This window comes from Hippichthys cyanospilos, chromosome 14 (genome assembly GCF_059441005.1).
Source record: "Hippichthys cyanospilos isolate Australia breed blue-spotted pipefish chromosome 14, RoL_Hcya_1.0, whole genome shotgun sequence".
Taxonomy (NCBI): domain Eukaryota; kingdom Metazoa; phylum Chordata; class Actinopteri; order Syngnathiformes; family Syngnathidae; genus Hippichthys; species Hippichthys cyanospilos.
Genome location: NC_142382.1, coordinates 5,602,655 through 5,621,978, shown reverse-complemented (window position 1 = coordinate 5,621,978; position 19,324 = coordinate 5,602,655). Strand labels below are relative to the sequence as shown.

The 19,324-nt window shown below is 41.2% G+C and overlaps 1 protein-coding gene and 1 long non-coding RNA gene across 2 annotated transcripts; one reads left to right on the top strand and one right to left on the bottom strand.

Annotated features, from left to right (window-relative positions):
- Window positions 1-859: 859 nt before the first annotated feature.
- On the bottom strand, window positions 860-10,505 carry ythdf2 (YTH N6-methyladenosine RNA binding protein F2). Its single transcript, XM_088433688.1, has 6 exons — window positions 10,312-10,505; window positions 10,049-10,073; window positions 7,571-7,650; window positions 5,232-6,920; window positions 2,947-3,012; window positions 860-1,456 (listed from the first exon to the last, which is right to left on the bottom strand). Exons 1-6 carry the CDS (start codon window positions 10,336-10,338, stop codon window positions 1,433-1,435), a joined length of 1,911 nt encoding a protein of 636 aa, XP_088289814.1. The 5' UTR covers window positions 10,339-10,505; the 3' UTR covers window positions 860-1,432.
- LOC148412677 (uncharacterized) lies at window positions 9,819-11,786 on the top strand. The gene is made up of 2 exons (XR_015867823.1): window positions 9,819-10,369; window positions 10,450-11,786. It is a non-coding gene; the product is annotated as an uncharacterized LOC148412677 (long non-coding RNA).
- The last annotated feature ends 7,538 nt before the right edge of the window (window positions 11,787-19,324 follow it).

Genomic DNA, 19,324 nt, shown 5'->3' with positions numbered 1-19,324 from the left:
AAAGCCAGTAGTTCTGAAAGAGGGCCTTGTTTGCACGTTTGTTTGGTTTTTTTTTCTTTCTGTGTGATGAAATTTTGCCAAAATGCCATTCTGGAGAAAATACAAAGTAGAAGCTAATTTGATTATGATTGGATTAGATAAGCAGTCAGAAATGGAAAGCAGTGAACGTTGCGGTATAGAGATACCGGGTTAGTTGGGAAGAAAGTGGGGAAAGGTGATAGAAAATCACGTTTGGGATGGACAGGTATAACAAAAAAAGTCATTGACCATTTCTCAATACGTAGAACGCAAAGTATGAAAAGATAAATTCGTCACTTGAGAAACATCTTTTCAGTTTAAAGGCGAAACAAGGGGAATGCACACCAATTCTGCTTAATATACCACATTTATTACTTTGGAACTGATTAATAGAAACAGCGGGGGCAAGGCCACTCGCATAACTGTCGTTAGAAAAGGGAGAAACAAACAAAAATAGTCATAATAAAGAACAACCCCAAAAAGAAAGCAGCCCGTTGCAACAATGAATCAAGCTGTCCGAGGGAAAGAAAAGGCGGGCAAATTAAGTCCAATGAAGGCTGTTAGTTAGCGGGGCCCCTTTTAAATGATACTCTGAACGAGGCTCACCCCCCCCCCCCCCCCCCCCCCCTGCTTTAACACTTGACCCCCGTTTTGTCATCCCTCCTTAATTCTCGCCTCACATTATCCTGATGCATGCAAAAACAAATAACTATTTTGTATGTCACTTACAGGAGAAAGAACGAGGGATTTGACAAAGAAAAAAATTTGAAAACAAAACAAAACATGGCAGACAATTTAAGACCACGGTTGCCCGATGAAGACCTGCTGGGGAGGGGAGTGAGGGAAAAAAAAAAAAAAAAAAAAGTCCACCATGCACGTCTTCTTGTGTCCACCGAAGAAATGATACAAAAATGGACAGAAATCAGACTTATGGAGGCCATTTTTAGCAAATGTGAATGTGACCATAACAGACCTGCTCTTGGACCATTAAAAAAAAAAAAAAAAGGAAGTTCCTTTCATTTCAAAAAAAAAAAAAGGTTGGGGAGGGGCACGGGGAAGCATATGCAGTGGAATGGCAGAACAAAAGTTCACCTAAGGATGCTATGCATTAAGTTGTAGTCCTAGGAATAATAGTTTGTCTCTTTTTTGTTTGTTTTGTGTTTTTTAAACTACGAGTTCCAAGTAAGTCTTTAAAGTCAAAAGAAATCAAGAAAGTCTTCATTGTGTTTTCATTCTCATCCTGGGTTAATTCTTCAGCCTTCTTTCAGTTTTAGGATTTCTTAATAAAGAGACGTGTGGATGTGATGATGCGATGGCTGGCTGGGGAGGGGAGGTAGGTGGGGGGGGGGGGGGGGGGGGGGGGGGGGGGCTCGGGGGAGTGGGCTATGCAGTCCTTTGACAAAAGCGCCAACTTTTACTTGATCCGCCCCTGGCGATCCTGGAAGGACAAAAAAAACATTCAAACCTCAAATGTCAAACCAACACATTATATTTCCAGGTGAAATACAGTATTATTGTTTTTTTTTTTTTTTTGCAAGTCACAGCCCCTTGTACAGTAGTTAGTGCCCGATAAATGTGTCTATCCTGCCCGGATCGTTTTACTCTTTGTTTATCGATATCGCTGCAAAAGAGCTGAGCTTTATTAACCCTTGCGCGCGCATTTTGCAAACTACACACATTTCATTTTTTTCCCTAATTTTGTAAATGCTTTTAAAGTCGTAATAATTCAAGTCAGTTGTGATTTTTTTTTTCTTCTTCAACCACTCAACTTGTTCAGTGCCATCAGTTTCATCCATACATAAGTAGGTTAAATTTATTAAGACCCACAAAAAATTAAAAAATGGTATGTCTTGTCTTTGTAGCCTGCGATGTGATGATGAAACTTCAAGACATAGCCATTAACTGTCTTGAGGTGAAACAAGTCAAAGATTTTTTCTGTTTGTTGATATAGTTTGACCGCCGCTTGACGGAATGTTACAAAAATTGCAGGAAAATCAATGTCATAAATATTAAAAAGGCATCTCAAAAATTGTAATTAAAATGGTTTTATATGGTCCAAAATTTGGACAATGATTCTTTTTGTGCACAAAATCTCGAATGTGCAGCTGCAATCACATATAACTATATAAAAAAAAAAAGAAGAAAAGATGTGAATCAATGGCTGTGCTGAATGAGGTTTGAAAATACAGTATATATATATATATATATATATATATATATATATATATATATATATATATATATATATATACACACACACACACACACACATGAAAAATCTAAAAATGATGTGAGTTGATAGGATCTTGTATAAAAGGTGAAATTTGATGTATACATGATTATATATAAGTATAAATGTACAGTGGATCCTGGGTAACGGTGTCCCTGGCTTACGTTTTTTTTTTCACGTTATGAAGTGGAATGCTAAGTTTTTTTCTTTCTCTCTTTATGTCATTTTTCCCACTTCACGGCATCAAGAACAATTACAAAATTCAAACTTTGCGGTCAGGATGCGTGCATATGACAGCGAGTCGCGCCACGCTCTTACGTCGTGACAATGCTAGTCTGCTATTGGTCAGCGTCACAGCTCCCTAAGATTCTGGTCTGCTATTGGTCGGTGTCACTAAGACTTGATCTTGCGTGTGTATGCTTACAATATTGTATTTAATGTGCATTTTAGTGCTTAATTCAAAACTGAATTGGTTAGCCATGGGTCCCAAGATTGCTAGCGATGTTAAAGGGAAAAGTAGTATGGAAATGAAACTGGAGATACTCAAGAAATACGAAGAAGGTACACGTTACCCACGCTGGGGAATATGGCCGTAATTTCTTTTACTTCCTCACGGGACAAAAAGTTCAGGTTTTAAGCGACATTCACAAATAGGAAAAGTGAAGCGCGTGTAGAGTTACGAGTCACTGAAAAGTCACCTGCAGCCTGTAATGACTCCTGTTGTTTGGGTTGCTGGGATATGGCTCACTGCCTTGGACCTCCACCTGCCACAAAAACACATCAGGTAAAACAACAGACCACTTTGATCACCGCTTCACATTTTAGAACTTCTTGTTGCAAAATAGAAAAGCAATGACCAGAGCAAATTCAACAAACGTATCCCAAAATACCCGAATTTGAAGCTCTTCAAAAAACAAAAACATTTTATGCAAATTTAGGATGGGGAATCTTGCAATTCCTCTTAGATTAACCTTATTCTGTAAATAATAAACTTTTTTCAAGATAAATGACAAATAATACAACTTATTAAACCCTCAGGGATGTCATCAATGTACAATGCAATTAAAATCATACATTAGTAGTATTAAGTGAGAAGTAATTCTGCAACATTCATTCACCAGGCACATCTACTACACACATTTTTTTTTAACAGACGTTCCATTTGATGCCAGATATTAATTTAACAATATAAGGTTGGTTGTAGTTTGTAGTCATAAACAACTACAATGCTTACGGAAGGCAATTTCCGCTGTTTCTCATATACAGTCTAAATTGATCTTTGTTCAAATTACCATTAATTGGTCATTTGTACGAAATATCATGAGGTTATACAACTTGAATTGTTTAGTGTATAACAAGCAAATCCTGTTACTGCTTCAAGGCAGCATTGTTGGCCAGAAAATACAAAGGAGGCTTGTTTGCATTTGAAAACTGCCTGATATTGTGGACCCGGACCCTCAAGCACAATAGAGAAACAGGAACACAAGACTCATTGAGTATTACTCTATGATCCCGAAGAGATGGTGTCTCAGATACACATCAGGAGGCTGCCAGGTGGAAAATACTAATGTGAGCTGAACCACGGCAATTTTCTTAATGTTATTCTTTTCCCTTTTTATTTTGAGCCTCAAATACGTAGCAGTCAATTCTGGTTTTCACTCAGGGACGCTTAAGATATTGATGACGGTATTACGAGTGAAACCCTCTGGAGGGAATGGTTCTGAAAAACTGACTGAACAGAATCCATATTGGAAAATCTTCTACAACAGAAACCCGAAACATACATGTGGTCAGCATTTTCTAATGAAAACCCGTTACTATGGCAACAACGACACCTGCACTTGTATTTCGAAGAAATCTTAAAGACTGAGAAGATCGGATTAGTTGTCTTCAACACTTGTTGTGAAAAATTTGAAACCTGAGACAATCTCCGGCGGCATCCAAATAAGTCTAGTTTGAGACCTCGAACCATTTATGTAGGTTCTATGAACTTTGTTTACTGTGTCCTGACATTTCAATTCCAGTTGAACACGGGTTCCATTTGTGGTTGTGATACTAAGCGAATGTGCGGTAAACCTCTGCAATTTGCAGGAGTTAACAGACCAAGCATTCACAATTGCCTATATAAATATTTTCTACTATAAATACATTGACATACCCTTAGAAAAAAAAATACACCAAAGCTCTTATCTTACTTAAGTAATCAATTAAATCTATGGGGAATTCTCAAACAGGGATAACATTGGAGGTATGTGAAGGCACGTATGATGGTACATGGCAAATGGGCTAATTTAATGCGGTAAAGGCAACACTACAGATTTTTTCTCAAATTAAAAGCAAATTAATCGGAACAGTAAGTTTCATTCACATGTGCATGTGTTTTAGTGATGCAATTTTCCAGCAGGAGCCATAAATGAGCCAGATGTTACATGATCTATCTGGAATTACTGAATAAAATCTACCTATTGTTACTACAACGCAGTTCCAAAGTTTGATCAATCAGACGCAGCTGGGAGAGCACTCTGTTTAAAGTCTTTTTGCCCCCATTCAACCAAAAATGTTTTGCACCAGTTAATGGGTAATTAGCCCTTTCACAGGGGGTACATCATTTAGCATTGGTTGATAACCACTGTTTTAGAACATTGGAGCCACTTCTTAAATTTAAGAGCATTATAGAACGGCACAACAACATATAAACAGGAGATACTGTGAGCAGAAAGCTGATGGCAGGTAACAAAAAATAAGTGTTTATGTAAATTCCCCAGAAGTGAGAGTGGGTTCACTGCAGTTCATTTGACAAAAAAAAAAAAGGAGTAACCAAGTTAATTTACACACCGATTGACCTCAATTATAATGAATGATGTTCAAACAGGTATTTTTTAAACAGTTGCTAGGTAACATGCTACACCTGCACACAACCGCATCTGCTATCCAAGCTTCAAAATAAGGTCAAGTTTGAGCGCCTTCCAGAGGTCAACATTACCTTTTTCACACACTCCTCCTCCTCTTGCCGCTTCTCGTAGTGCGAGAAGTCATCAAAGATGGAGGTGGTGTGTTTGTAGCCGGCGATGATCTTGAGCACCTGCCGGGCTTTGTCCAGCGGCACTTCCTGCGTGTCCCGAGAGTTGGTCACCGGCTTGTTCTCGTTGTTCTCCAGCCGGATGTGTCTCAGCTGACTGTTGGGAACGTCTTTGACAAAGATCCAGCGCACGTCAAAGCGCCCCTTCCACTTGTCCTGCGACCACACGCCGGCCGACGTGTTGTAGTCCACAGCCGAGCGCATCTCGGCCACGCCGCAGAAGTGCCCGCTGCCGTTGACGCTGAACAGGAGGTAGAGCGGCCCCTTGGCGCCTAGCGAGCGGTAGGCGGCGTCCAGCCTCTTGTTGCCGTGCTCCGTGCTGCACCAGATGTTGTACTTGATGGAGCGGTGGATGTCGTCCTCGGAGTAGCTCTTGATGATGAACACGCGACCCTGCTTGGGGTTCCAGTCAAAGTCCTTGGGGTTGTAGTTGTTGACCATGCGCAACTTCTCTAAGACTGGGTGGGGTTCAGAAGACACCCCGGGGACCATGCCCACCCCGGAGGAGGCGGGAGGCGACTGGCCTGCGCCAGTCCCGCCGCCATCGCCGAATCCGTTAGCCCGGTTCCGCGGGGGTACCCAGCGGGTAGGCTGGCCCGCCTGCTGCTGTTGACTGGGCGGAGGCGGTGGGCCCTGGGACAGAGGCGGCTGGGGCATTTGAGCCATGCCGGGCTGCCCGCTGGGGGGGAGCCCCATCTGGGAAACCGGGGGTACCAGCTGTCCGTTGCTGAGGGGCATCTGCGGATTCCCCGCCGCCGTACTTCCGGGCTGGGGGGACGCCTGGTTGGGCTGCTGCCCGTTGCTGGGAATCGGGGGCACCTGCTGAGGCGTGACAGCTTTGGGCACGGTGCCCTTGTTGTCCCACGTGCCGATGTCCATGTTGTGTTTAATGGGCGGAGGGGGCAGATTGGCCCCGGCCAAGCCGCCCTTGGTTTTCAGCTTGGGCTGAGGCTTGGCCGGCTTGCTGGCGATGTCCGCCCAGGAGGCAGGCTTGGCGGGGGCGATGGAGGCGGGGGGCATGCTCGGGGGTCCTACAGAAGACACCGGGCCTAGAGGACCCCCTCCCGGTAAGCCGGAGCCTACCACCTTCGGGGCCATGTCCCCGTTGCCCCCGGGTGACGCGCCCCCTATCTTTAAGCCGGCCATGCCCTGGTCCAGGCTGTTCATACCGGGCGCCTTGTTTAGGGGCTCGTTGGCAGCAGGCGCAAAGGGGGACTGTCCATCAATCACGGCTCCTCCCAGGGAGCTGGGAGCGTAGGCGTAGCTGCTGCTATAGCCGGAGCTCTGCGGCGTGCCCGACTGTCCCTGAGAGCTGCTGTTCCCCCACGCAGAGAAGTCGATGCCACTGGGGAAGAAGTTGAAGCCGTGCTGACCCAAGAAAGGGTTGCTTCCTAAGGGGCCCGGCTGCCCGAACATGGCATCTGGGAGGTAGTGGGGCTCCCCGTTGCTTAGCTGTCCATAGGAGGCCAGGTAAGGCATAGGAGGGTCCCCGCCGGTAGACCATGCTGCCTCGTTGAGGGAGTAAGAGAATCCTATGGAGGGGCTGTAATAGCTGGGCATGTAGGAGTCCGACATGGCCGTATAGGCATTGCTCTAGAGGGAGAAATAAGGTCTTTTAGTCACATTTGGTCATGGCAACAGTTCAGCTCCTGATGTGTCCAATCGAATGCATTAACGTCACTAGTGAAAGATAAACATCAAAAAATGATGTAACTACAGACAAAAACCTAAACGGCACATACGGCAATGCAGAATTTTTCCCACAACAGTTCACAAGGAAGCTCATTATTTAAGAGTAACAATCAAGGGTCAATAAAAGCTATATAATCCAAACCTAATATGCATCTTAAGAATGTGAAATGCCAGTTAGCAGGCATTAATATCTATGACATTCCTTACCACATTTGATTCATCTGAATCAAAACTTCAATTACTCCTTATACTGCACCTAATTTAATGGTTTAATGCTGATTGTTGGGATTCTAAAAGCCCAAAATATTCCACTTCACAGCCTTACAGTCAATAATAAAGGGGCAAAAAATACAAATCTTATAGCCTAAATAGCTGTGTCATTTACAATAAACTGAAGCAGTAGAAAACAATATTTTACTCCAAAATATTTTATTGAATTGCCATACACCAGTTACGCAATTATCCCATTTGATAGAAGAATCTGAAGACAGGAAATATAAATTAATTTTCTTCGATGAGCTTTCAAGTCAACCAGGTGCACCAACACTTACCTGTCTGCCCTGAGTGTTCAGATAAGGCTCAAACTCGTCATCATTCAAGGAATCCTTTTGGGTCACAGCTCCGTTTTGCACTGCAAACAAAACACAGGTAAAAGTCAAATTTTAAGCATCCAAGCAACATTGTTAAAGTCAGCATTAGCAAAATGACAATCGGAATGAGTCGTGAGAACACCACAAGGAACTGATGATCTATTATTATTTAAATGACAACGGGCATCTTCCCAAAGTTCAGATCCATGTTTCATATCCTACAATGTGAGTGCAGTCTAAACACAAGAATTATTGACCAGACCTTGGTCTTCCATGAACCTTTGCATATTCTTTATGCTCGTTCTATTGCAACTGCTTACATTTTGTTTGAGCATTTTTATTTCCAAATGATAAACATTTAACAGCTCGAAGAAAGTTCATTACTTTTTAATTCCATTCAAAAATACATTCAAGATGAACATTTTTGCTTGAGGGCGGCATACAGAAAAATAGAATGATGCAAAGTCCACTTTAAAATGAACTGACTTTGATTTGTGCAACATGCAAAGAATCAAGGAAGCAGTAATATTTTGTTTATATGTTCAGGTTAATTTATAAACATTTATGTAAACTATATATGTTAAAGGTGTAAAGACGAATAGTTCAGGATTTTTCAAGATTTTGTTACATGTATCCCACTGGACTAAATCGACCCCTGCACTGAACAGCAAGTGAAATCTCTGCAATCGGAAGCAAAACAAGAACAAATTGTAGCAAGGTAAAAAAAAAAAAAAAAGTTACCGCAGAATCATCAATATAGAATATTCATGCAGTGCGGAGAGTGGAAGATTTTTTTTTTTTTGCTACTAAAACCAAATGATCTTTATTCATCACAATGTTTGAAGAGAAGTTGTTGGAAACAATCTGCAAGAGTGAATGTTTAGAAAAGGTCCACAGCATGTAAACCAATTCAATAGTAGTAGTGGCATTATTTGATCAACTCTCACTCCTTTTTTCTTGTGTCTTTTTTATTAGCCTTACAGGTCAGGCCAAATGTAATTTTTAGTATGAGGCGCGGGACGCAAATTGCCCCAGGGCCGTGGTTTTGGGCACCACTTATAGGGAAAACAATTGTGGTTGGCACACTGACACTCGTTTCTCACACGAGCCCTTCGGAAAATTAATTGCCTATTCCCTTCTCTAAATTATTCATAGAATTGAGTCTTTTTAGACTTAATAAGGCTCCATCGGTGGGATGTCTGTTAAGGCTTTAACCTGATGCAAAAAAAAAATTGAGGAAGATAAAACTCTAATTTTTAATATTAAAAATACAGTAAGTTGTTAATTCGTCCTATTGATTAAATTTGGGTGGCATTTGGTAAGCATGACTGCCTCTCAATTCAAAGGTCTTGGGTTCAATTACAGCTCGCCCCGGCCTTGCTGTTTGGAGTTTGCATATTTCCCCGTGCTCAGGTGGGTCTCCTCCAACATTACAAAAACATGCGTGGGTGAGAATGCTCGTTGATATCTGTGTGCCCTTGCAACCAGTCCAGGTTGTCCACCGACTACTGCCCAACGACTAGACTAGACACCACCAAGCCAACGACCCTAGTGAGGATAAGCAGCAATAGAACATGAATGGATTACATTTGATACTTTTGATTTTCCTATAGAGCTATGTATTGACGCAAAAAAACACCTAAAATTACAAATGCAATTTGTGAAAACGTGCTTTTAAAACTGTAGCATTCATTTCATTTATTGGTCGTGTTTATTTAATATGCAGCAATCGGAACAGGGCTTTTTGTATGTCAGCTATACAATGACAACAATGGCATTCTATTCAAATTTCTAATATTCCCCCCAGTGCTGCTCTTGTTTTGACTTTGGTAGTTGTTTCTATGGAATGGAAACAAGAGTGTGTGCGCGTGGATAGCGCTGTTCTGGCATTTAGTTTCTCTGCAGGGATGAATATCATTGTTTGTCTCTAAAATGCCACTTTAAGTCCATGTCTGAAAGACGTGTCATACGGGGTTAACCTAGCAACCAGCTAGCAGCTAGCAAAGCTAAACAAACAAGTGCCTGCGAGGAGCGACAAGGCTCGCTTTGCGCATAAACTTCGCCAGTCCTACGAGACACCCGCTGTGAAATTTACATCCGACATTCAGGTCGTAAATGCGGGCTAAGATTCGGGAACGTGTGGGAGACGATTCCCTCGCACACGTGTCATCGCGATACAAAGCGAGTTAGCGAGGAAAAAAAAAAAAAGGAAGGGGGGGGGGTCAAGATCGGGCATCATGTAGCCAACTTTCAGGGGCTAAACGTGGGAGCCCGCGTTAAGAGTCCACTCGCCGAGGCCCTCGTTTCGACCTCCCGACGTACATGGCAGGCGTGTTGGACAAGACTCACGGGAGACGGCGCTTCAAAGCGGGCAGCGCACGTTAAAACCCGAGCTTTCAAGTCCAAATAAGTGATCGGAAAAGGGAGGGTGGCTCTTACCTTTATTTGCTTGGCCTTTCGGTCTCTGGATTGGGTCCAGGTGATTCATGAAGGTTTGATTTATGAGAAAAGAGGAAGGGGAAAAATAGATGAAGAGATAATAGGTTGAGCAGTCAGTTCCGTTTAGCAGGTGGTCAAGGCCTACTGCTGCACTACTTAGCCACAGCCGCTTTTTTTTTGCCTCTCGAAGCTAAAGCTATCACTCGCTAGCCGTAGCCTCCGCGCGATGCTGACAATTTGCTTTAGGAAATTCCTCTCTTTACCTGTTCGAGGAGGCTGCTGGCTGACATGTCTTTTTATCCCCCCCGGAAGACTGCCTAAGTATATTACGAGCGGCAGGCTGGAGAATTTTGCGTAGCTACGGGTGAATTGTTGAGCCGAGCGCCCCTATCTCCCTACAGAGCCAGCTTGGTGTCTACACAATGGCGGGCTGCACTTTGCTTGACAGACTTCTCAACATGGCTGGGCGGCCTCGTCAGTCCCGAGATGACGTTCCGAGATGAGCGACCGGCGCCCTCTACAGTTGAGGAGGAACTACTGCCGTGGTGGCCGTCACTTCAAGATCGCCTTCATAAATCATAAATAATGCGTGAATGTTCATTTCGTGTGGAGTTAAGGGAAAACAGAGGATTTTATTTTTCCAAAAACGTATCACAATTACAATTCAAGATGAAAATGTAATTCCATATATCATATCCAAAGACAGACATTTTCATTTTTGTTTGGGAAATTTCACATTGACAAAGCCATAAAAAAAACACTCCTTGATTTAAATGATTCAAAACTGATGTTGATCTTTGAGCCTCTTAAGTATTTGAATAATAACAAAGGAAAAATGATTTCGGGACATTTGTTCTAAATTGATGAAAGGGACAATGTGTAAGATATAAATCGTTTATCATGAAAAAGGAATAAATGATTATAAATTTAAAATAAAGTAAATGTGTCTTAAAGGGACAATGTGTAAGATTTAGACAGATTTTCATTACGGACAGCAGGAGGTGCTGCAAGTGCTAGAACAGACGTGGCAGTCTCCACACTCATGGGAGTTCCACACCTCCATGTAATATAGTTTCATGATAGCTAGACCTACAATTATATTTGAAACATACTGATAGTGGTAAAGAACACACTTATTTGAAAGTTTTCGAAATGTATCATTTATTTTTTTCATTTTTAACTAAAAACGGTCTAAATCTTACATTGTCCCTTTAACAACCAACGGTATGTTTTGAACATAATCGTGGCTCTAGATATCATTAAACGATATTACATGAGGGGTGGCACTCCTCTGGAGGTTGCCATGTCTGTTATAGCTCCAGACAATAGTAAATGCAGCACCTCCTGCTGTCCGTATTGAAAAATGGTCTAAGTCTTACACGTTGTACCTTATAATGAAGTCTGTCAGTTTTATTTTTCATTATATGGATGTTATAATGTCAAGTCTGATTTTTTGTACATATTTATGTTTTTGTTTTATGTTTCGTTGTGTTATTGTTCGAAGAAATTGTTATTGTGAATTATACAAAAATTATATGTGTCAAAAACACAAATAATTGTCATTACTGTATGTATAAAATTGCGGTTCTCACCCTTGCGGGATGTACTGAACCCCACTGGGATTTATTTAAAATAGGTTATTATGTATTTCCTTAAAAACAAAAGCGAAAAAGAGAAAAACATGTTATATTGGGCTTCTTCAAACATCACTAAACAATAAAAAGGAGGGCGACCCTTTTCCTTGTTTATTTTCTATCAATGTAAAAGTCAATCTGTACTTTGCCAATCACGCCACAAAAAACATTTCTTGTAATAGCGTGCTCTTGCCACAAGGTGGTAGCAACCTCGTTGTTTCCATACAGCAGTCAGTTCAACTGGTTATTTTACTGACAGGGCAATTCCTACAAGTCAAAATCATTATGAACAATGTTATGCATATTTAGACTGATTTACAAAGAGAAACAGAGAGAGAAAGAGCTTTATATTGATAAAGTTCCACAGCTAGGGTCACTCATAAGTCAAGATCTGACTATGTACAGTACAACAGGACACAGGGGTCACAAAATAATACAAATGATGCTGCCGTGGTCACCCGCATCATCGAAAACACACAAAGACATGGTTCAAAATGATTCTCTGTTTTTACTCCATTCCATTCCTAGCTTGTGTATTAAGTGCCGTTCGAGGGCAAAGGTTGCTCAGATGGCATGTGTCTAAATTGCACCAAAGAACACATGACACGGGCCAAGAATAACCCCGCCCGGAGTCACACAAACACACACTTCAAACTCCTCCGCCGGGTTGAACAAGCATGCACACTTGAAAATTACATTGTGCAATCAGTGAAGCTCTTGGTTCTGTTTTGGAAATACAGTAGGTACAACAAAGTAGATGCAGTGCACGGTAGCAGCAGCAAGACATTTGGACTTGTGAACATGCTGAGAAGCACAAGCGCGCAATGCATGGATCATATTCATCCTTTCAACTCTCAATCACTTTTGCGTGCTCGACTTGTCCTCCCTCCCCAGAGGGCAGCTGCCTTCCTGCCCGCTGCGGAGTGGGACAGGTGGCACGGCCCGAAGAAGACCTGGCTCACCACCAGCCAATAAAAATAACTGCAGGGCTCCATGATGTCATCCGCGGGCAAAACATAGCTACGGGGAACTAAATCAATCATATGTATTTTTTTTAATGTTCGTACTTGCATAGCATCATCACCTCTAATAGACAATGTGGCCCAATTCATCATGAGGTTCGCCTCTGGCGCACTACCACATGGTGTGTGTGGTTCTGTTCATTTTCATGAGTGGCCAACTGTTGGCAACTTAAACTGCCTTTCAAAATTTAAAATGCAGGTAATTAGCATTGCAACATCAAAAATGTTATTCCAAATAAAACCTCTTTAAATTATATAGAGTAAAGTTCCCGAGGGTATGAAGCGAGAACCACATAAACACACACACACACACACACACATATATATATATATATATATATATATATATATATATATATATATATATATATATATATATATATATATATACACACACATACACACACACAGTGTAGATACAGTATATAGTATTGTATATGTATATACATTCAAACATATGTGATGCGTTTTTACAAAACCAGGCTTATGTCACTGAGATTCGACAAAAATAAAAACATTTTCCAGCAATATACATTTTAGGATTTCTACATCAAAAATTTCCTTAAGGTCTCGACATTCATTTCCCTGCAGCCAAAAGGTTCAAATTTTGATTGGTGTATGAAAATAGTACATGATCTGTTGTCGGATGAATGTGTCAAAACTTTAAATGTGTTTTTCCTCAAAACTAAGGATTTCAACATGGCGAAATTCAACCTGTTCTCCCCGTATCAATTCTTGTTACCTCTGTGCATTGTATCCAATTTTAAAGGAAATGATGTGTGGAATTTGAATATATTATTATCTCAATTTTCATTCTTGACGACAAAGGCTTGATTAAGAGGTTAACCACAAAGTAGTCATTCACAATAAAGGCATGCAGGGCTTATCAGGTTTCTGTCGGACAACAGCAAATCATTTAAAAAGAGGAAATTACGCAAACACGAAGTTAAATCGTCTCTCCCCGTGTTGAATTTTCACCGACAATTTGAGTCATTCCTCCTTGCATTGTGCCATCATTGCCACATCTGCCCACCGGCGATTGCGTTGCATCGGAAAGACCGGACAGACGGCTATGGCCGCCCGCATCCTTAGCCAGTTGCCAGAGAGCGTGTGCAAACTAAAGCCGGAGTCTGATCTCACTGCCATACCTAGCATTCTGAGGCCACAACACCATGCTGCCCATGTGGAACCCGATCTGTCGTAAATCTTCCCTCTTTGACCATGTGACATGCCGAATTTGTGATTTCACCCCCCGTCGACCCCCCTTCGATCCCCCCGCCACACCGAGCACAAATGTCAGGCGGGAGAGTGACAATTCCGCATGTCTCGATTGCTCTTTCTGTGCATGTCGTCCATGTGCCTGAATATGTTCCCCCTGGCCGTGTCGCCATGATATCCCGGTGTGCGTTTGTGTGAATTTGCCATTGTGTGCGTGCATAACTGGAGTGACCCAGCTCCGCTTTGGCGGTGGGACACTTACAGTAAGGGGATGTCAGGAATGTGGCACTTGTCAGCCTCCCCGAGGATGCTGTTAATTCACATTCTGTCCGTTTCAAAGGGTTAGCCTTGAATAAACTGCAAGCATTCCGGGTATTTCACTCGTACTGGTCTTCTGTCCATGTGCTTATAGCAGTTTCCTCAAAAAGTGCACTAGAACAGCGGTGCTCAATCTTTTTTTCAGTGATGTACCCCCTGTGAAATATCTTGTCCGCCAAGCACTTCTTAACCAGTGCAAAGCATTTTGGGTTTTAAAGAAAAAAGACTTAAAACACGCCCTCAGTTACTGATTTGTTAAACTTTAGACCCTTTCAAACTTCATTTGTATTTGTTCCCAAAAAATAATCAACCTTAAGTGGCCTTTTTTTGGATCATTGAAGAAATCGGTTATAAAAAGAAATAACTTAATGATGAATGCATATTTTTCCACAAAAAAATAACCGCAGTAAAGTGTCAGACCTGTTCTAACAAAATAAATATTAATATTTGTCCACAGATTAAGCGTTACTGTAGAGATCTGTTCAAAAAATAAATCATTAACTTAATTATTAATACACATTTCTCCACAAAAAATAATCAACATAAAGTGTCAGACTTGTTCTAAAAAAAAGAAAATATAAAAATATAATAAAATAATAAATATAAGATAAAACATAATAATATATATAAAATAAAAATAATAACAAATATATAAATATAATAAATATAAGATAAAAAAAATAATAAATATTTTCTAAGAACTAATATTTAAAAATATTTGCCATAAAGCGCCATGTTTTGGGATTACAGTGGGAATCTTTTCACAAAAATAAATAATTAACTCACTTATTAATAAATATTAATACCCCCAAAATAATCAACATAAAGTCAAACCTGTTTTCAAAAGGAAATAATTATAAATAATAATTTTGGGATCGCAGTAGAGATTGTGCATAGAGCAAATCATGGTTAAAAATATACAATTCTAAAAAAAATAAAAAGTACCTGGGAATGAATGTTTGGACTGTGTCTTTGAACAAATTAGGACAAAAAGAAGTACAATGGAAATCTTTTCCAGAAGTCCTTTTGGACAAATCCTTCAGCTAGTTCAATGTTTACCGCATGGCGTTTGCAATAACTGTTCAGACCTTGGGAAAACACACAAAGCATGCTATAGTCGAAGCATGCAACCCAAATGTAGTTATATATATCTATAACTCTTTACTGAAGCCCCTGACCTCCCAATATCCTGCCCGTCCGTCCGAGCAGACAATGGGCAAGTTGTCTTGGGAAAAAAAATATCCTCACACTTGCACATCACGGAGGATTTATCACCAACATTTGTGTATAACCATGAGAGAGGCCAGACCTGTCCATATGTGGCGGCCCTGCATGTGTGTTTCCGATGACACTGCGGAGATGATTTTGAACAGCTGAAATGAGTTTGTGTGGAAGCGGGCAGCTGTACATCTCCGTCTTGGACATATATACACACAAGCGGCAGAGGAATCCCAAAGTCCGACCCCCTTGAGACTAAGGCAGACTGAGACCTTAATAAAGGCCTTGTTGTTTCAGGAGCTAGCAGCTCGGTTTCCAGTTCGTGTCTTTGCGAATTCATCTCCAAGGTGCGCTAGCCATTAGTCTTATTTTTACTTCTTATTATGCTTGTAAAGTCTCTATAAGTGACTCCATGTATTTTACACGGTCCAGTATTACGAGTAGAAACTATTAATGGTGGTGTCGCAATGAAAATGGAGGTCTAAATAAAACCAGGTTGCCATTAGTCTGTCTGCTGGCCTGCGACCCATCAGCCAATGGGAAGGTTTGCTCGTTCAAACTACTTTTATGAGGGGCGGGACCTAAATGTGCAACAGGGTCACAGGGAGTGATGTAACCTCTGTTTATTTTCAGCATATAGGTGTAAATGTAGACACACGCGCAAGCCAGCACACACTCAAGCCAGGCTATTGAACATAATGTTCTTTACCTGCAGTAACAGATGATAAAATGACCTCCGCCAAATGCTAACATCATTGTTTTAGTCATCCTTTGTTGACGCGATAATTAGGATTAGGATCGTTGGAAGGCGGTTTCATACTTGAGTCACGGTTCCAGCATATGTAGAAGAGAAATTGGGGAATCTATTCAAAATGTCATCGAGAGGAACTAGGAAACTGTTAGCTAACATGATGAACAGTCAAATTGAATTCCACTTTAAAAAATAATGGCATGAGCTATTTTAGGAAAAACGAAAATCTCAACCAAATGCTGATCGTTTTAAATTCATAGTAATTCAGTCATTTAATTTCAGGGATAAAATTGAATGCACAGCGTCATGGGGAGATTTGTCAGAATTCGATTGTTTTTTATTATTATTATTTGGTTCAAAACATTTATCAGATTGCAAACGATAGTGTCACATGAGTAGCATTTTGCTTCCAGAAGCAGACAGGACATGGAAGTGAATTAGAAAATATTTAGCATCGGAAACCATATGCCGAAAGACTAGACTCGGAAACTAGACTCAGAAATGCAGAATCGGAAAGAAAAAGGCAGTTTCACGTGACAGCTTGAGAGCTAGATGTTCTCACAACATTGGACTAAAAATAACGTAAATACTGTCAGACTAGGGTGGCATGCTTATGGTCAAAATAATAATAATAGATATTTTGGTCAAGATTGAAATCACGATTATTAATCACGATTCTTGGTGAAACGTCTATTTTGCCCTTCTTTTAAACTAGCAATAAATTAACAAGGCTTCAAAGCTTGATACTTACAAATAATAATAAGAAACTAAAATAAATAAATAATAATTTGAAGAAATTCACCCAAGACACAGCCAGAACTTGGCACACAGGGCAACACAGCTAACTTACTTGCTGAGAGCAAACCAATAAAAAAAAAAATCACGTCTACTTAGAACCAAGCGCATTATTTACTTTTAAGCAAATTTGATTTATATTTACATGCAGGAATTGAGGTCATTTTATGCAGGTTTGCTTTTGTTGACATAGCACATATGCAAACAAATGAGCGAAAGGTGTTAGCGAAAATCCAGAGACAGACTGATTAGCATGAATCCCATTAGTGGCGTCTCTTGCCTTCGGTCAGCTGCAGCTGTTGATCACGCTGGTGAGCGGTTTAGCATTGCATCACTCCCCCTGACTTCAGCGCTATGCCCTCACTTAGTCTGCACTTATATGGCGCCCCTTTAGCACATCATGCTAAGGCGGGCTAACGGCGCACAGCAAAACAGGATTTGCCTCTCGCTAGCACGTTCCGCTCTCTTAGCGTGGTGACAACAACCCGGCAGCAGCTATTCATACAATGCATGTGGCGGGCATAGCGAGATGTTGGTCATGTTCTCCAATGCGGGGAACGCAAGCAGGGGGACGATGTAACTTCCCAAGGAAGCTTGTCCGCTGGCATACATCAGAGACATTCCACCTCATTTGACACTCGTCCATGGAATTCTGCACATTTTCCGCACTGTTCTCCGAGGCATTCTGAAGTGCCTGTCAAGTAGACTGGCGTGCCCAAACTGCAGCGTTAAAACATGGACCAAAAACTAGTATAAAAAAAAAAAAATGTCAGCTTCCATACTTTACATGGGTAAATTTCTAAAAGTGATACATTTCAACACTGGCGTGAAACGTCATCAAACTCAGATTGTATGTGGTGCTAATAATTTGCCATAGATTTGTGAAGGGTGCCTTTCTCTTCCGTTTTTGGTACAGTACGGGCAGTGAATGCAACCTATGGCTGACACCTACGTGTCGTTCTGAGAACACACTAAATATTTGAGATGGCTCAGAGGTTGACTTGGCAACCCATGGCTGTTTTAGGAGCGTGGATTCACTTTCAGCTTGGACTGAGCGTGGCCACGGAACACAGAGAGAAATAAATCCACGCAAGCACCGTCTTATTCAATGGAATTTGAGTAGTGGGTTGGTATGAATCCGCGAATAACTCATTCAATCCTGAAGACACATTTTTAGGCCCTGTGGAATTATTACACCTTTTGAAAAAGCCATTCATAAAAGAATCAATGGGGAAAAAACACTTGGGAGCTGAAATTTCCAGCAGATGATTAAAATGCAACCTTTTTATGAGATCACAGCTGGACATGCGAGATTTTGTGTACAAAAATAATAATTGTCCAAATTTTGGACCATATAAAACCAATATAATTACAATTTTTGCGATGCAATTGAAAATGATTTATTACATTGATTTTCCCACGATTTTTGCAGACTAGCATCATGCAAACTATGTGAGCAAACAGAAAATTCTTTGACATGCGTTTCACCACAGGACAGTAAGGGGCAGTAGAGAGCAGTTAAGAGCTAAGTGTTTAAGTGTCATCATCACTTCACAGTCTACAAAGACAGACCATACCATTTTTCAATTTCTTGTTAATAAATTTATCCTGCATATGCATGGATAGAAGGAAGGATGGATGGATGGATGGATGGATGATGGAAGGAGGGAGGCAGGGAAGGAAGAAAGGAAGGATGAAAAGATGCAGGGAAGTGAAGGATGATAGAAGGATCCATGAAAGAAAGGATGATGGATGGATGGATGGATGGATGGATAGATGGATAGAAAGAAGAATGGATGAATGAATGATAGATGGAGGTAAGGAAGAATGGATGATGGATGAATGGATGGATGGATGGATGGATGAATGATAGATGGAGGGAGTGAAGGAAGGAAGAAAGGAAGGATGGATGGATGGATGAATGATAGATGAAGGAGGGAGTAAAGGAAGGATGGATGGATGGATGAATGATAGATGAAGGAGGGAGTGAAGGAAGGATGGATGGATGGATGGATGGATGGATAAATGATAGATGGAGGGAAGGAAGGAAGGAAGGATGGATGGACGGATGAATGATAGATGAAGGAGGGAGTGAAGGAAGGAAGGATGGATGGATGGATGGATGCTGGATTGAAAGGAAGAAAGGAAGGATGGATGGATGAATGATAGATGAAGGAGGGAGTGAAGGAAGGAAGGATGGATGGATGGATGGATGGATGGTAGAAAGAAGAATGGATGGATGAATGATAGATGAGGGAAGGAAGGAAGGATGGATGGACAGATGAATGATAGGTGAAGGAGGGAGTGAAGGAAGGAAGGA

Coding starts and splice junctions, on each gene's coding strand:
- ythdf2 (XM_088433688.1), bottom strand. CDS start 10,338: ATGTCAGCCAGCAGCCTCCTCGAACAG. Junction 6,921..7,570: donor TGAACACTCAGGGCAGACAG/GTAAGTGTTGGT, acceptor TTCTCCCTCTAG/AGCAATGCCTATACGGCCAT. Junction 1,457..2,946: donor GGAGTCATTACAGGCTGCAG/GTGACTTTTCAG, acceptor TTGTCCTTCCAG/GATCGCCAGGGGCGGATCAA.